Consider the following 14000-nt stretch of genomic DNA (forward strand, 5'->3'; position numbering starts at 1 on the left):
TCGCTGTGGAGTCACTCTTAGGCGGAACCCCAGGCTGAGGAGGAAACGGAAGGACTAGGCTGTGAAATGTGACAATCCTGTTCCATAAGGAACTGGTGTTCTCATTCCCCGTATTAAGGTTGACGGGATCAGAAAGCGTTTGTATTCAGTTAATCACTCTTTCCCTTCTGTCAGGGGCTTTGTCTGCGACATGTCACAGTTAGCAGCACGTTGCTTGGGAGCATCAGCATGGTGAATCCTCTAGAGTGCTAATATTAAAGACATTAAGTCTAGGGCACAGTGAGCCAGACGACTCCCCTGGCATGGCAGGAATAACCACGTGCCATGCAACAGTGCCTCTGAGCGAGTCATTTTCTAGTTCTCCTGTCCACTCAGCTCAACACCTTCAGATAAGCTTCCAAACCAAAGAGCCATCAAATAGAAAAGTCTCCGTCCTTTGAAAAAGCTTTTTCATAATCATAAAAATAGACTCACTGTTAGGTGGGCACCTTGAGGTTTGGAGCAAGTGAGCCACACTCACTAAAAAATATGTTCCCAGGCTTTTAAAAAAATTGTGATAAGGTCCACATCACATAAAATTTACCATTTTAACTATTTTTAAATGTACAGTTCAATGGCATTGAGTACATTCACAGTGTTGTACAACCATCACCACCATCCTTCACTAGAACTTTTTCATTATCCCAAAACTCTGTCCCCATTAAACAGTAACCCCCGTTCCCTCCTCCCCGGCCCCTGGCACCCATCATTCTACTTTCTGTCTCTATGAATTTGACTACTCTAGCTACCTCATATAAGTGGAAGTCTTCAGGCTTTTTTAGAATATTTTGCTAAGTGTTCGATCAGAATACCATCTGATAAAAATGCTTACCGAAGGAAAAGATAGTCTTGAGCAGATGGTCAAGTTTTCTTGGGTTTTTGGTTGTACGGGTATATGGCAGATGCCTTGTTCTCTTGTAACAGGGAAAAGAATGAAACAGATCTTCAAGGCCGGGTCAGACGTGTTGCAACAGAAGGAGCAATAGCTACAGCAGTTTGTAACAGTTTTACATTTTACAAAGCATTTCAGTTCGTAAGGTTTTTTCTCACTTGATTCTCACCATGTCCTGTGAGGTATTTTATTAGTCCCATGTTAATAATAAGAAACTGTGGCTCAGATAAGTAAATTGTCTCAGGTTACAAAGCTAAATCAAAGGCAGAATCAGGACTTTGGCTCCAAGTTTTCAGTTTTAAAACCCCAGTGCTTTCCATCATAGCACACTGTGAACAATTATCACTTCTCTGGAGGTCCAGCTAATCACCAGTCCTCAGAAAGAGAGCCTTCTCCAAACAGATCCCTACTGGTCAGTGCTCCACCTTGCTAGCTTGGAAACACGGAAACCCTCGGCCTGGCTCTGTCGCTTGACCAGCCAGCATGTAAAGTCTTGGCGAGGCATAATGGCCTGACGCTCGATCCCTGTTGGTCTAGTTAGGGTCTAGACGAGCACCGTCCAATAGAAATGTGTGAGCCACAAATGCGAGTCACGTATGTCATTTAGAATTTTCTAGGAGCCACATTTTAAAAAAGTAAAAAGAAATAGATGAAGTTGATTTTAAGAATATATTTCAGTTAACCTAATATATCCAAAATACTGTTGTTTCAATCTGTAATCAATATAAAAATTATTGATGAGCTATTTTACTTTTTTTTTGGTTGCTAAATCTTCAAAATTGAGTGTGCATTTTACACTGACAGCTATCTCAAGTCAGATGCTAATTTTTCCTTGGAGGTACTGGATCTGAATTTAGATTTCATAAAATTTCCAGTTGAAAAAGTAGATTCACGTACCCAAGGTGTTTCAAAAACATGTAAAGTTTACTAATAGGTGAAATGAATGTCAGTTTTTAAATTTAAATTAAAGAAAGTTTAATATTCTGTCCTTCCATTACACAGGCCAAGTTTCGAATGCTCGCTAGACAAATACGGCAAGTGGCTACCAGACCGGACAGCACAGGTCTAGGTGAGCGGCTGGCTGGCCCAGACCAGACCCAGTGCCGGTGGACTAGAGTAGAGGTCTGCAAACTTTTTCTGCAAAGCGCCAGATAGTAAATATTTTCAACTTTGCAAGCCATACAGTCTCCATTGCAACTACTCAACCCTGCTGTTGTATAATGAAAGGAACCACAGAATGAGTGAGCGTGGTTTTGTTCCAATAAAACTTTCTTTAAAAAACAGGCACCAGCCCACGTAGTTTGCTGACTGCTGGACCAGAACATTTGTCCTGGTGCCTTAGCTGTGCTGTGGGATTGCAGACAACAGCGAGCTCTAGCCTCTAGCTCTCTGAGACAAGGTTGTTAAAATCTAGACTCATTGTATCTCCTTCCCTGTGTCTAATTACAATTTTGGCACCACTTTGCCGGAAGACTGCAATGCTTCTGAATCCTGTGTGACGTTTTATCTTTCAGATGCTCTTCAGTGGGCTCCTTGCGTATCATGAGGCGATTGTTTCACTGTGCTTTAAGGTCCAGGTATTGAGAGTGGAGAAGGCTGGAAGAGTTTTGACAAAAGCATTAATAGTGATGTGAATAATGGGGGAAAATCCCGAGAATGCCAAATTATATCACCCTCTGCTCTTTCCGCTATCGACACAGCCAGAGTGAGACAGGCAGGAATCACTCACATTTCACAGATGGAAAAAATACATGATGTCACGTTAGGTCAGAGGGACAGGTGTTTCTGTGTGGTTATTAGGTTATGTGGCATCCATCCATTTTGATGGTAAAGGTGAAAGTAGATGTAAATTCTGATTCCCAACCTGGAGCCTTGAGGTCCCGAGTCATAACATCGGAATAACTCCATCTGGAGTTGGTGAAGTTTATTGCAAAGCAGTCGTTCCCACCTTTCACATCATGATGACTGGAAATGGAGGAAGAGAAAGGGGACAGGAAGGGAGGACACAGGGACGAATTGGAAGGAAGATGGCGCCTCCTTGTTTCTTTAGGGTGGGGCAATCTGGGAGCCTGGCCTTGCAGAGACCTCTGAAGCTCAGCAGCCAGGGAGGGAGAGGGCAGTTAAGTGAAAATCAGTTATAGCTTGGAGTTCTGTTGAGCCTAAAATTTTGGGTCCTGTCCTTCTTTCAGCTTTCAGCAAGGATGGTGTTCAAGGTGTTGTTGGTGCTCAGTTAATAATCTCTTATCGTACTCAGGAGTTCTGGCTTGGGGTTGCCTTTTCTAAAACCAGAGTTTGAGGTTGAACTGTATTAAGTAACTTGATCACGCCCCGCCATAGAGTTTGCAAAAGTACAAACCGATGAAACCGCTTGGCTTCTCCAAGCACATTACGCAACTCTGCCTTCTCTCAAAATTTGCAGCTCTGTCAAACGTGCAGCGCTGTGTGCAAGTGGGAAAGATCTGAAGCCCCGAGATGTCTTTAGACTGCAGAGATAATTATTTGGGGTAGCTGTTCTGATGATGGCTCACACAGAGGCTCAGCCCTGCAGCGAGGAGCTGTCTCTAATCATGATTGCCGTGATGATGATTACCCAAACGCTGGAATTATAACAATAGATTTTACAAAGTTAGAGCATAATTGCTCCACCATTCCATATGTGAGCACAGTTTAAACAACTTTGATCTTTCAAATGATATCAGACTTTTGTTCTTCATCTTCTGAAATAGCAAAGTTCAGAGGCAGTGGCTCCGAACGACCCCCCTTTATCAATCATAGTGAGGCCTAGAATTGTGAAAGCAACTCACCTGTTAGAGAAATGAGGGCTGAAGTTGGGTGGAGAAGAGGACAGATCCGTGGTGTTCCAGTCCCAGCTCTGCCACCTAGAAGCCACGTGGCATGGACAGCATTTCTAACCTCTCTGAGACTCAGCTTCCTCACCTGTAAATACCGACCTTGATGAATCACTGTGAGTATTAGAAATGAATATAAAGCACCTAATTGGTGCCTTGCACTAATAGGCAATCAATTCAGCTACACTCTCCCTCATCATCATCGATTCTCTTATCAATCCTCTGGCTTCAAAGTCTTCAGAATCCCTCTGAGTCTGGATCTGGCAGCCTTCATTTGACATACAAATTGGTTTGGAGCTGGTGATGAGGGATGGGGTATTTTCACTAAATTAGGGATGAAGCTTTGCAAGAAATTAGTATTAAAGGGGAAAGAAGAAATGGGCTTCCTAAAGATAGAACATTTTGGCCTCGGCACTGTTTAGTATTGTGCAGGTACCAATGAATGCCTTCGCCACTCTCTCCTCCAGGGCTTCTCAGCATTTCTCTGTTGGATTGAATGAGGTCCCAACTGCCTTCTCCCACAGAGTCTGAATGTAAAAGGGCTGGGACGGCCCGGGGTTGAGCATTTTTAGGAGTATCTAGTGACTTTGAGTCAGATGTTTCACGGACTATTTGTCCTGCCCTCTTCTCCCCAACTGAGAATCTGCTTGATGTATGTATCTGTGAGTCAATTTGTGGTTTAAAAACAAGAACAGAACCTCTGCTTCTCTACGGCCCAGCTCAGATAGCCACAAGCAGCAGAGCAGGCCTCACTTGCTGAGGAGGGAAATAAGTGACAGCTACAGAGCCCTTGACCACCTCAGTGTCTGGGCTTGAGTGTCCCGCCACCCCCAGCAATGTCACCTGTGTTACTGCATCTGGCGTCTCTTGGTCGCCCCCAGACTGACGCTATCTTAGTGAGCTAAGGCTGGTGTCTGCCCTGCGCTGGCTCATTCCGGAGCCGCTGGAATGATCAATGAGATCAGGCAGCCAGGCCCTCCTCGGGCCACAGTGAATCAGTGCCGGCTGCCTCGGCCGATGCCCTTCTCCACGGAGCAGGAAGCACTTGAGCTGACTAGTCCGGCTAATGGCTTTTCTGTGTCACACGTCATCCTTGATCCCATCCAGTTTCCATATGTGAGTGGGTTGGAGCTCCTCAAGATGGTCCAGTGGTAGACTGAGCTCTTCTACCAAACCCCCCACTAAAGCCTTTGACAGGATTTTGGTTTAGGAGTATCTGCTTCAGAAGCAGAGACAAGACTTTTTTTAAAAAATTGTGATGGAAATCACATAATATAAACTTAACCATTTTAAAGTCAACTCAGTGGCATCTAGTACATTCACAATATTGTGCAACCAGCACCTCTATCAAGATCCAAAATATTTTCATCACCCCAAAAGGAAATCCCGTACCCATGGTATTTGTTTGCCAGGTCTGCCGTAACAAAGCACCACAGACCGAGTGGCTTAAATCAGAACTTTATGGTCTCACTGTTGTGGCACTAGAAGTCCAAGGTCTACGTGTCACGGCAGGGCTGGTTCCCTCTGAAGGCTATGACAGAAGGATCTATTCTAGGCCAATCCTTGGCTTGTGGATGGCCATCTTCTCCCTGCATCGCTCCACCTCGTCTTCCTTCTATGCATGTCTCTGCGTCCAACTTGCCCCTTTGTATAAGGACTCCAGTCCTGTTTCTTAGTGCCCACCCTTATGACCTCATTTTAACTTGATTACCTCTGCAAAGACTCTGTCACAAATAAGGTCACATTCTGAGGCACTGGGACGTCAACATAAGAGTTTTTGGGAGGCAGTTTAACCCATAACACCCATTTAGCAGTATCAGTTTCAATACTTCATTCCTCTTTATGGCTGAATAATATTCCACTGTAGGTAAACTCTTATTTTTTGGACACCAAGTACAAAGCAATTGCCATTGAAATCTCCACCTCTGGGCAACAGGACATCCTGTTACAGGCCTGTGTGCCCGTCTGCATAAGGTGGAGCATTGATTTCACAGGTGTGTCTCACAGATCTCCAACCTGTAAACTCTTTCTTGCTGTCTTTCCCCTGGAAAAAGTGTTAGTCTTTAGGAGCAAAAGTAAGAGCAGGACTTACTAAGGGGAAGCCGGGAAGATTCTGACTCCAGAATTCGTTTTAAAAATAGATTTTATCTTTGATTTTCCTCTCTCCTCTTCCTACTCTTATCCTCAGTGCTCCCCCTTCCCCCAAGCACACACACTTATGTTAAAAGCCTTTTAAATGTAGACCTTTCTGGGGAGAGGCGTGGCACTGCCCTTTGAGAAGACCCAGCAGGCTGCTGTTCCCATTGTCATGGTTACTGGGCCTGGTCCCTGGGGCTGGCCTCAAACCAGAGCCTTTCAGATTCTCTTCACACTCCCCTCCCTGCACCTGCCTCAGAATGAAAGAGGGACCTTCAGACGTGTGTGTCCTCTCAGCCTTGGAACCCACTGCACTGTTGATTTATACATTTCACCTGCCCCCTTAATTTAAAATCTCTTTCTCTCTCTTATGCGTGTAGACAGGAGACCTATATCCCTGCTGGCCTGGGCTCTTTTGGGAACAGCCCAGAGCCGTCATTAGGTTGCTGCAAACTCAGGCCTCTTTCCCCCATCCCAAGGGCCTCGACAATGATGACGCTCTGTGTGTGTGTGTGTGTGTGTGTGTGTGTGTGTGTGTGTATGTTGTTTCACACTGAATCTGCGGGATGGACCACAGAAGGGTCTCACTGTCCTGCCTCCTGAGTCTGAACAAAAGTCATTTTATTTCCCCTCTCTTTCCTCTCTCTCTCTCTCTTTTCTCCATCAAATTAGTTTTGCCACTTTGGAAATTCACTGGGTGAAGAAATGCCTGCTGGGCCCAGGGTTTTCAGAGAAGTAGGAAGGAAAGTGGAACAAATGATGACAGGACAGAAAGCGTTCATATCAAATGTTATTCCATATTATCATTTTCATGGAAGCACATATGGCTTCTGGGACCTCAGGCTGGAAGGCTCCACACTGTTAGTGGAATTGGATAAAAAGGAGCTAAAGATATTGTAGATTTTCCTCATTGTGGATCAGCCTTTAGAACACAGGTTCCACTCATGGTGGGACCTGGGCATCTGGAGTTTTTAGAGGCTTCCAGGTGATTCTAATGTCCAGCCACCTCTGACCACTACCGTTCTAGGGAACAGAGGCCTCCAGGAGAGTTGAGCACTTTGAGAGAGGTGATGGAAGAGACAGATGACATCTAATCCTCTTGTGCCCAGCAATGCAGCGAATTCCCTAATTAGGCAGAAGGGACAGAAATAACACACCCTAGCCTGTCTTTGGCCAAGCAACATAGAGCTTTAGCTCCACTGAACCCTGTAGGGCCAGAGTGGAAAGGGGACTCCAGTGCTCCCACCTCCCGGCTGCCCCCCATGTCTTGGTTCACTGCCAAACCTTGAAGACCGCCGGCCACCCCAGCGAGCATTCCCCCAGGTGATGCAATCTGCTCACAGGAACACGCCGTTTCTACATGCTACTCACAACTGGTTCTTCTCTTCACTCCCGAGGAAAAGTAACACCAGGCCCGTGTGTCTGCTTTCATTTCTCAACAGAGAGGGCTGATGCTATTAGTCGCTCGCCACGCAGTAGTTAAAGGTGGGGTGTTTTCGAAGGCAAGCAGTGGGGCTGACCTCTCCGTCTCTGTGTTTTGTAGTACAAAATTGGACAACTGTACATGATCAGCAAGCACAGCCACGAACAGAGTGACCGAGGAGAAGGGGTGGAGGTCGTCCAGAATGAGCCCTTCGAGGACCCTTACCACGGCAACGGGCAGTTCACCGAGAAGCGAGTGTATCTCAACAGGTCAGTCACGGGGTCGCGGGCCCTCTCCCATGCAGGAGCCCCTCCCACCTGGCCCCACCGCAGGACTGAGATACAGGCAGTGTGTGGGGTCAAAAGGCGACTTGGAAAGTCATTACATCCACCCTATAGATCCACCATTCTAGTCGTTTCCAAAAACAGAATCCCCTGCCTTCTGCAAAATAGTCCTTGACTGCATTTTCATTAGGAGAAGCTTTCCTCTTGCCTTTCCCATGCCTTCCGTGACATGTTAAGATGAAATCTGATCTTAAGGATTAAAGGACTTTGTCTTGTCCCTTGGTTCAGTGTTAGCAGGAGGAAAGAGATGGCTTTGCCTGTAGGTTGTAGAGAAGTGCTGGCAGTGGCAGTGTGCCATTGGGGTCTTGGCTTGGTAAGATTTCCACTTATTGCCAAGTGACCTCTCAGGTGTCTGCAAAGGGTGTTGACAAAACGAACAGTCACCTGTGACCAAAGTGATATACAATGCTAGGGTGGTTTCTATTTCTCAGGTGGACCGACCCATCCTTCCCAAGGCAGAGCTTGTCCTCTCCTCTTTTGGAAAGGTAAAGCATTGAGGATCATAACCCGGCAGCAATGAGGACAACCATTTCTGCTTTGCAAAATATGTTCTTTAATCTCTTGCTATTTTCTTATCATGAATGGCGTAATTGATTATTGGAGCTTGTCTGATCTTCTTCCTACCCTACAGCCCCCTGCAGCCCATTTTCTTCCATTCACTTCTTTTCTGGGTCAGAACATTTGTAGTCACATGCCATTTGGAGTATATTTTATTGAAAGTAACTATCTACTCCAGTGAACCAGTGCATGACCAGTCTGGTCTTTGCTCTCATTTCCATGAATACTCTTTACCCTCACCTATGGCCTCTCCTAGAGCCCATATGGAATTATTCAGAAAGCATTTCCCACATAACAGCTGGACTGAGCCCCAGTTTATTCACTGATACGTGTGAATATTTATCCATTCTCAGTGATTTGACCATGGTCAGACATCTCTGAGAGGAGCTGTATTTGGATTTCATCATTCTCACCTGGCCTCCACCCCCTGGCAGGTTGAAGTGGACTATTCCATTTTGATGTGAGAGTTTGGGTCCTGTCACTAGGGTGTATGGCAGTCTCTCAGGCCAGTATTCTGACAGTGAAGGCCATGGGCTGATTAAACCAATGCATTTTAATCTGCCCAGGGATGGAGTACCAGGGAATTCCTGAGTCACGATGAAATGCAAATGAAATTGATCCTATTCATCTATTAGTAGCTGTGAATTCCCAGGATTTGGAACCAGTTCAGCCTCTAGCCAGCTGTTGATCTGCAGGAGTAGCTGAGCTCCTGGTCTAGCCTGGGGATGGCTTCCCTATAGAGACAGGTTTCTCAATATGCTCCTCTGGCATTCTTGTGCAGAGGGTGTAAATCAACTATTGAGCAGGGATCGTCTCTGCAGAGCAAACAGAAGCAAGGGAGACGCAAGAAAACAGATACAAACCTACAGAAAATTCCATTTCTTGGCAGATGACTCCATTTTCCCAAGATATTGCCTGGGGAATATTTCCTATATATCAACTTAAAGAAAAATTTTAGGAAGCTTTATAACTTTTCCTGAAACAGAACAAGAAGTGTCCAGCTGTCTCTGTCATGTCTGTTTTCTCTATCAAATTATATGCTATTTATTTTAAAGGAGAATAATAAGCATTAGTAAGAGGGAAATTTGTTATAAATAGAATATCTGGACTTCCAGTAATAGTAACTAAAAAGATTAATGTGGACCTTCCTCCACCTCGTATGACAAACACAGAATGAAATATAACGATATAAAGCTGAGTTCAAAACAAAGAAATGGAAATCCTCAGGTCCTAGAAATAAAGAAGAAACTAAAACCAGAGTGGACAGCACATGAACTAATGCTGAGGAAGCTGGAGGGTGTCAGAACTGAGTGTAGACCCTGACATCTAGGGGCTGGGGGTGTCATGCCTGTAAGGGAACAGGAAATGTGGCCTTGGCCCACACAAATGGGGAGTTAGAACTGAGAATTGTGCATAAAAATCATTTTTGACAATCAAGGACTAAGAGAGCTTACCGCTCAGAGAACAACGTTGAGAGAACTACTAAAGGATATGCTTGAAGTAAAAGGAAATTGAACCCAAGAAGGAGGAGGGGGATCTAGAAGTAATGCTAAACAAAGAAATCAGTAAGCATCTGGGCAAACCGGAATGAGTATAGAATGTTTAAAAAATATTAATAATGAGTAATTGGGGGTATATTTGTAGAGTTTAAATAATAGTAATAGCAGAAGATGAGAGGTTAGTAATTATAGTAAATAAAACATACTCTAAATTGCTAATATTGTTTAGGAAGAAGAAAGTGATGTTGATTAATTTAAAATTGTTTAAGGCAAGTGTGCATATTCAAATTACAAAGATAACCTCTAATGGAATGGTAAAACAATACATAACTTCCAAGAGAAAACTTGACCAATCCAGTAGAAGGCAGAGGAAGAACAAAGAGAAGCCTACAAAAAACATGGTCAATAGAAAAATATAAATTTTGATGGTAAGACATTGAAATATGTCACGGTCACAATAAAGATATGTGAGTTAAATCCTGGCCCTGAACCCAGCTCAACAAATATATGGCAACACTGACAAAATCACAAGTAGCCTAAAGTTATCACGAGAGGTTTTAACATACCTGTTTAATAAACTGATAGATCAAGTAGATAAACAATTTAGCAGACATAGAGAAGATGTAAACAACTCAATTACAAACTTGATCTGGTGGACATTAATAGACCCTAGAACCAACATGCTTTGCAAACACACATGAAAATGTACAGAAACTGACTACAAACCAGGCTAGAAATCAGTCTCAGCAAATACCAGAAAATCAGTATCATGTAGATCCTGTTGGCTGATTACAAAGCATTACAATAAGAAATGGATAAAAACAACAAAAAATGAACTTTCTCATCATTTAGAAATGTAAAAATGTCTAAATAATTAGTGGTTGAAAATGTCAGATACTCACTTTCCAGCCACCTTTGCAGCTAGAGATGGTCATGTGACTTGGTTCCAGCCAATGAGACGTAAGATTTTCCTCCTTGCTAAAAAGAGAAAGATTTTCAAGAGAGGCAGGATCTGCTTCTGAGAAAGTGGGAGGAAATGGATGGTGACTGCTGTGAAGACAATGAATAGTGCCTGCCACGTGAATCTTCAGGACAAAACTGAAGAACAACAGTACAGAAAGGACAATGTAGACCAATCTCAGTTAAGAACGTAAGCAAGGAAATCCCATATCAAAAATTAGCAAATTAAATACCTCAGAGAATAATAATAATAAACCATGATGTGATCAGATTTATCTCTGTTAGCATCAATATGAGATTTCAACAAGATTGCTGGGTATAAAATTCATATACAAAAATCAGTAGCACTGTTTATACAGCAGGGACAATAAATGGAAAATATAATTTTTTTGCAATTCCACTTACAATAGAAAAAGAAACTTAAAGATACCCGGTAATAAATCTACATGATATACAAAATTTTCTTTGGAAAAAAATATGCAATGTTAGTGGAGGACATTTTAAAAACCCTAGATAAATGGCAATATTCATGGATGGGAAATGCTATATTATAAAGTTGCCATCGATTCCCAAATCAATTGTAAATTTAATGCAGATATAATTAAAATGCCAACAGGGTTTTTTTAAAATAGAATTTGAGAATATAATCCTAAAATTTCTAATTACTATAGCTTTATAAAGAGCCTTGATATTTGGTAGGGCAAGTCCCTCCTATTTATTCAACTTTTCCAAAATTGTTTATATGAGTTTTAGGGTTAGAAACCCAAGTGATGTGAAGAATGACTGAAGAAATCAAGAACTTTCAACCTAGAAAAGCTAGACTTGGGGTGTATAATGGCGGAATCCAGTGGGAGATGAATTAGGCTTATGTATCCTATAAGACTCAGAAGGACCAATTGGACCAAGAACAATGGGTGAGAATGGTAGGAGAAAGATTCAGGCTCAGTTTAAGGAAGAAATCTAAGTATGTGAGCCATCTGAGAGTGCAACAGGGTGCCTTATAGTCAATTATGCTGTCCGTGGGAGTGCTTGAGCATGAGTGGAACACCCACTCGTCAGGTTGTCCTCGAGCAGATGCAAACATTAAATAGGTGGTTAAACTGGACAACCTTTCAGATCCTTCACCTCTAATCTTCCATGCTCAAAGTATGTTTCAGACCTTATCCTGACTCTCCTCCAGCATATGTAAATGAGTAACGAATAAGGCGCAGGAAAAAAAAGTGCTTTCAGTTCCCTTTGCACGAGTCTAAACTAGGTCCGTCCTTTTACAATTTAAAAGTCGCTTGGCATATTTGGAAGAGTATGGGCACATATCTTAGAACCAGGGAGATTATGGTTTAGTAAGGGAGAAAGAAAAAATTGATATGTGGCATAACTATAAAATAATAAAATGAATTTCCGTATCATAGAAGAGGAGTAAACCTGTTACTTTGTAGTCACAAACTAGATCCACCTCAAGTTAACCCATGTCCTGCATCCACAGGTCAAGGGACTGCCATGTTGGCAACGCAGCTTTGTAATTGTAATTTATTGAATGGGTATTTATTGAAACCTACAATCACAACAAATTTTTTAAGTATTGGAAGGAATCTCCTAATAAGTAAGACATGGTCCTTGCCTTCTGATCAAAGTATGATCCTTAGACCAACTGCTTCCATCATTTGTGAGTCCATCTGTCCATCTTGTGAGTGGTGTCAGAGAAGAAAAATCTTTCCTCGACCCACTTATGGTCAGTGATTGGGGGCCTGTGAATTGAACTGAAACTGACAGATTAACAGGTGATGAGACCTTTTCATTCACAGATGTGTGAAAGAGCATCCAGAAATATGTGACTCAAATGGGGGATTGGAATTGGGGGCTTGTGTACAATTTTAACAGGGGAAGGAGAGGGGGAAGAAAAGGCACTTACGGGAAAACACGTGACTTTTATGAAAAATAAATGGGGCCTTAGGAGAATGGATGGGAAATAATATGATAGTTTTGTGACACTGTCCATTGGGAGATTTCTTATTCTGGTGCTTACTTCTCGACCCTGGTGATAGGAGTCAGTCCTTTCTGGTTGTAAACCTCCTGGGGAGGGGATTTATGACCATTGAATTCTTTCAAGAGGCTCTGCTTTTAGGCAGATAAGGGGAGTTGCAAAAAAGTCTCTTCCTGTAACTGCTGATTCTCACATGTCTTCAGCTCCAGATAATCCTTATGCCACTGTGGTGTGTTGGGGACCCTTCTCTGGAGACAGGGAAGTAGGTGCTGAGAGTTGGACTGGTAGTAGCTAAGATGTTCCAGAGTTCATTTAATAACTTACAGAGAGAAATATCATTGTCCTGTGGACGTGAATTCATGAGCTGGCAAAGTGAGTGGATTGTCTTCCTTACATCAATCTATGTGGGAAGCCAAATCATATTCAGAAACTGCTTTATCATTTGTTACCCAAAGCAACAATGAGAGGCACTGGAAACACTCAGTGCCTGTGTAGTCAGGGCCTACTCTCTGAGTCTGTCTTGAGCAGAAAGGACATTTCATGGAAGGATGTTAGCAGCCCACAGAATTATCTGGAGGCTTGTGTATGGACGGCTCCTAAGGGCAGCTCCAAGAGGCAAAGAGCAGCGGTGATGACAACCATCTTTAAGTAGAACCAGACTGTTTCCTTCCGCCATCGCCACCGTGGCTGCTATTGGTAGGTCTGAGTTGCCCATTTTTTCTATCACTTATTCCAAAATCCCAGACATAAGCATCCCATTGAATTCCCAGTCCAAACCAGGCTGCCAGTGGGTGGGGAGAGGAACTTCCAAACTGTTTTCCAAAGAAGCTGCACCATTTTACGTTCCACTAGCAGTTTATGAGGGTTCCAATTTCTCTGCGTAATCATCGACACTTGTTATTGTCTATCTTTTTGATTATAGCCATCCTAGTGAGTGTGAAGTGGTATCTCCTTGTGATTTTGATTGGCATTTCTCTAGTGACTAATGATGTTGAGTGTCATTTTGTGTGTTCATTGGCCATTTATATGCCTTCTTTGGAACGTCTATTGAAATCCTTTGCCCATTTTTAAGTTGGTATAATGTCTCTTTAAAATGCCATTCATCCTTTTATTACCTGCCTCTCATCTCCCAGGGATTATGATTTGCTCCATCCCCCATCCTACAGCATCTGATACACTGTTGGGTACACAGTATATTTTGGCAGTTGCCTAATACATTTAGGACATTACATTAGTACTAATACATTAGTACATTTTTGGCGGTTGTCCTTAGGCCTTTGATCCAGTTCAGCTAACCAAATAAGTGGTATTTCTTGGCT

General features: G+C 43.0%; 1 protein-coding gene across 1 annotated transcript in view; it reads left to right on the top strand.

Moving 5' to 3' along the window:
• Window positions 1-14000, top strand: part of PITPNC1 (phosphatidylinositol transfer protein cytoplasmic 1) — a 235275-nt gene that overhangs the window by 109105 nt on the left and 112170 nt on the right. The window contains exon 2 of the mRNA XM_070561537.1: window positions 7460-7608. Coding sequence (XP_070417638.1) covers window positions 7460-7608 — 149 coding nt within the window. The remainder of the gene's footprint in view (window positions 1-7459; window positions 7609-14000) is intronic.

The sequence above is a fragment of the Equus przewalskii genome, chromosome 10 (assembly GCF_037783145.1).
Source record: "Equus przewalskii isolate Varuska chromosome 10, EquPr2, whole genome shotgun sequence".
Taxonomy (NCBI): Eukaryota; Metazoa; Chordata; class Mammalia; order Perissodactyla; family Equidae; genus Equus; species Equus przewalskii.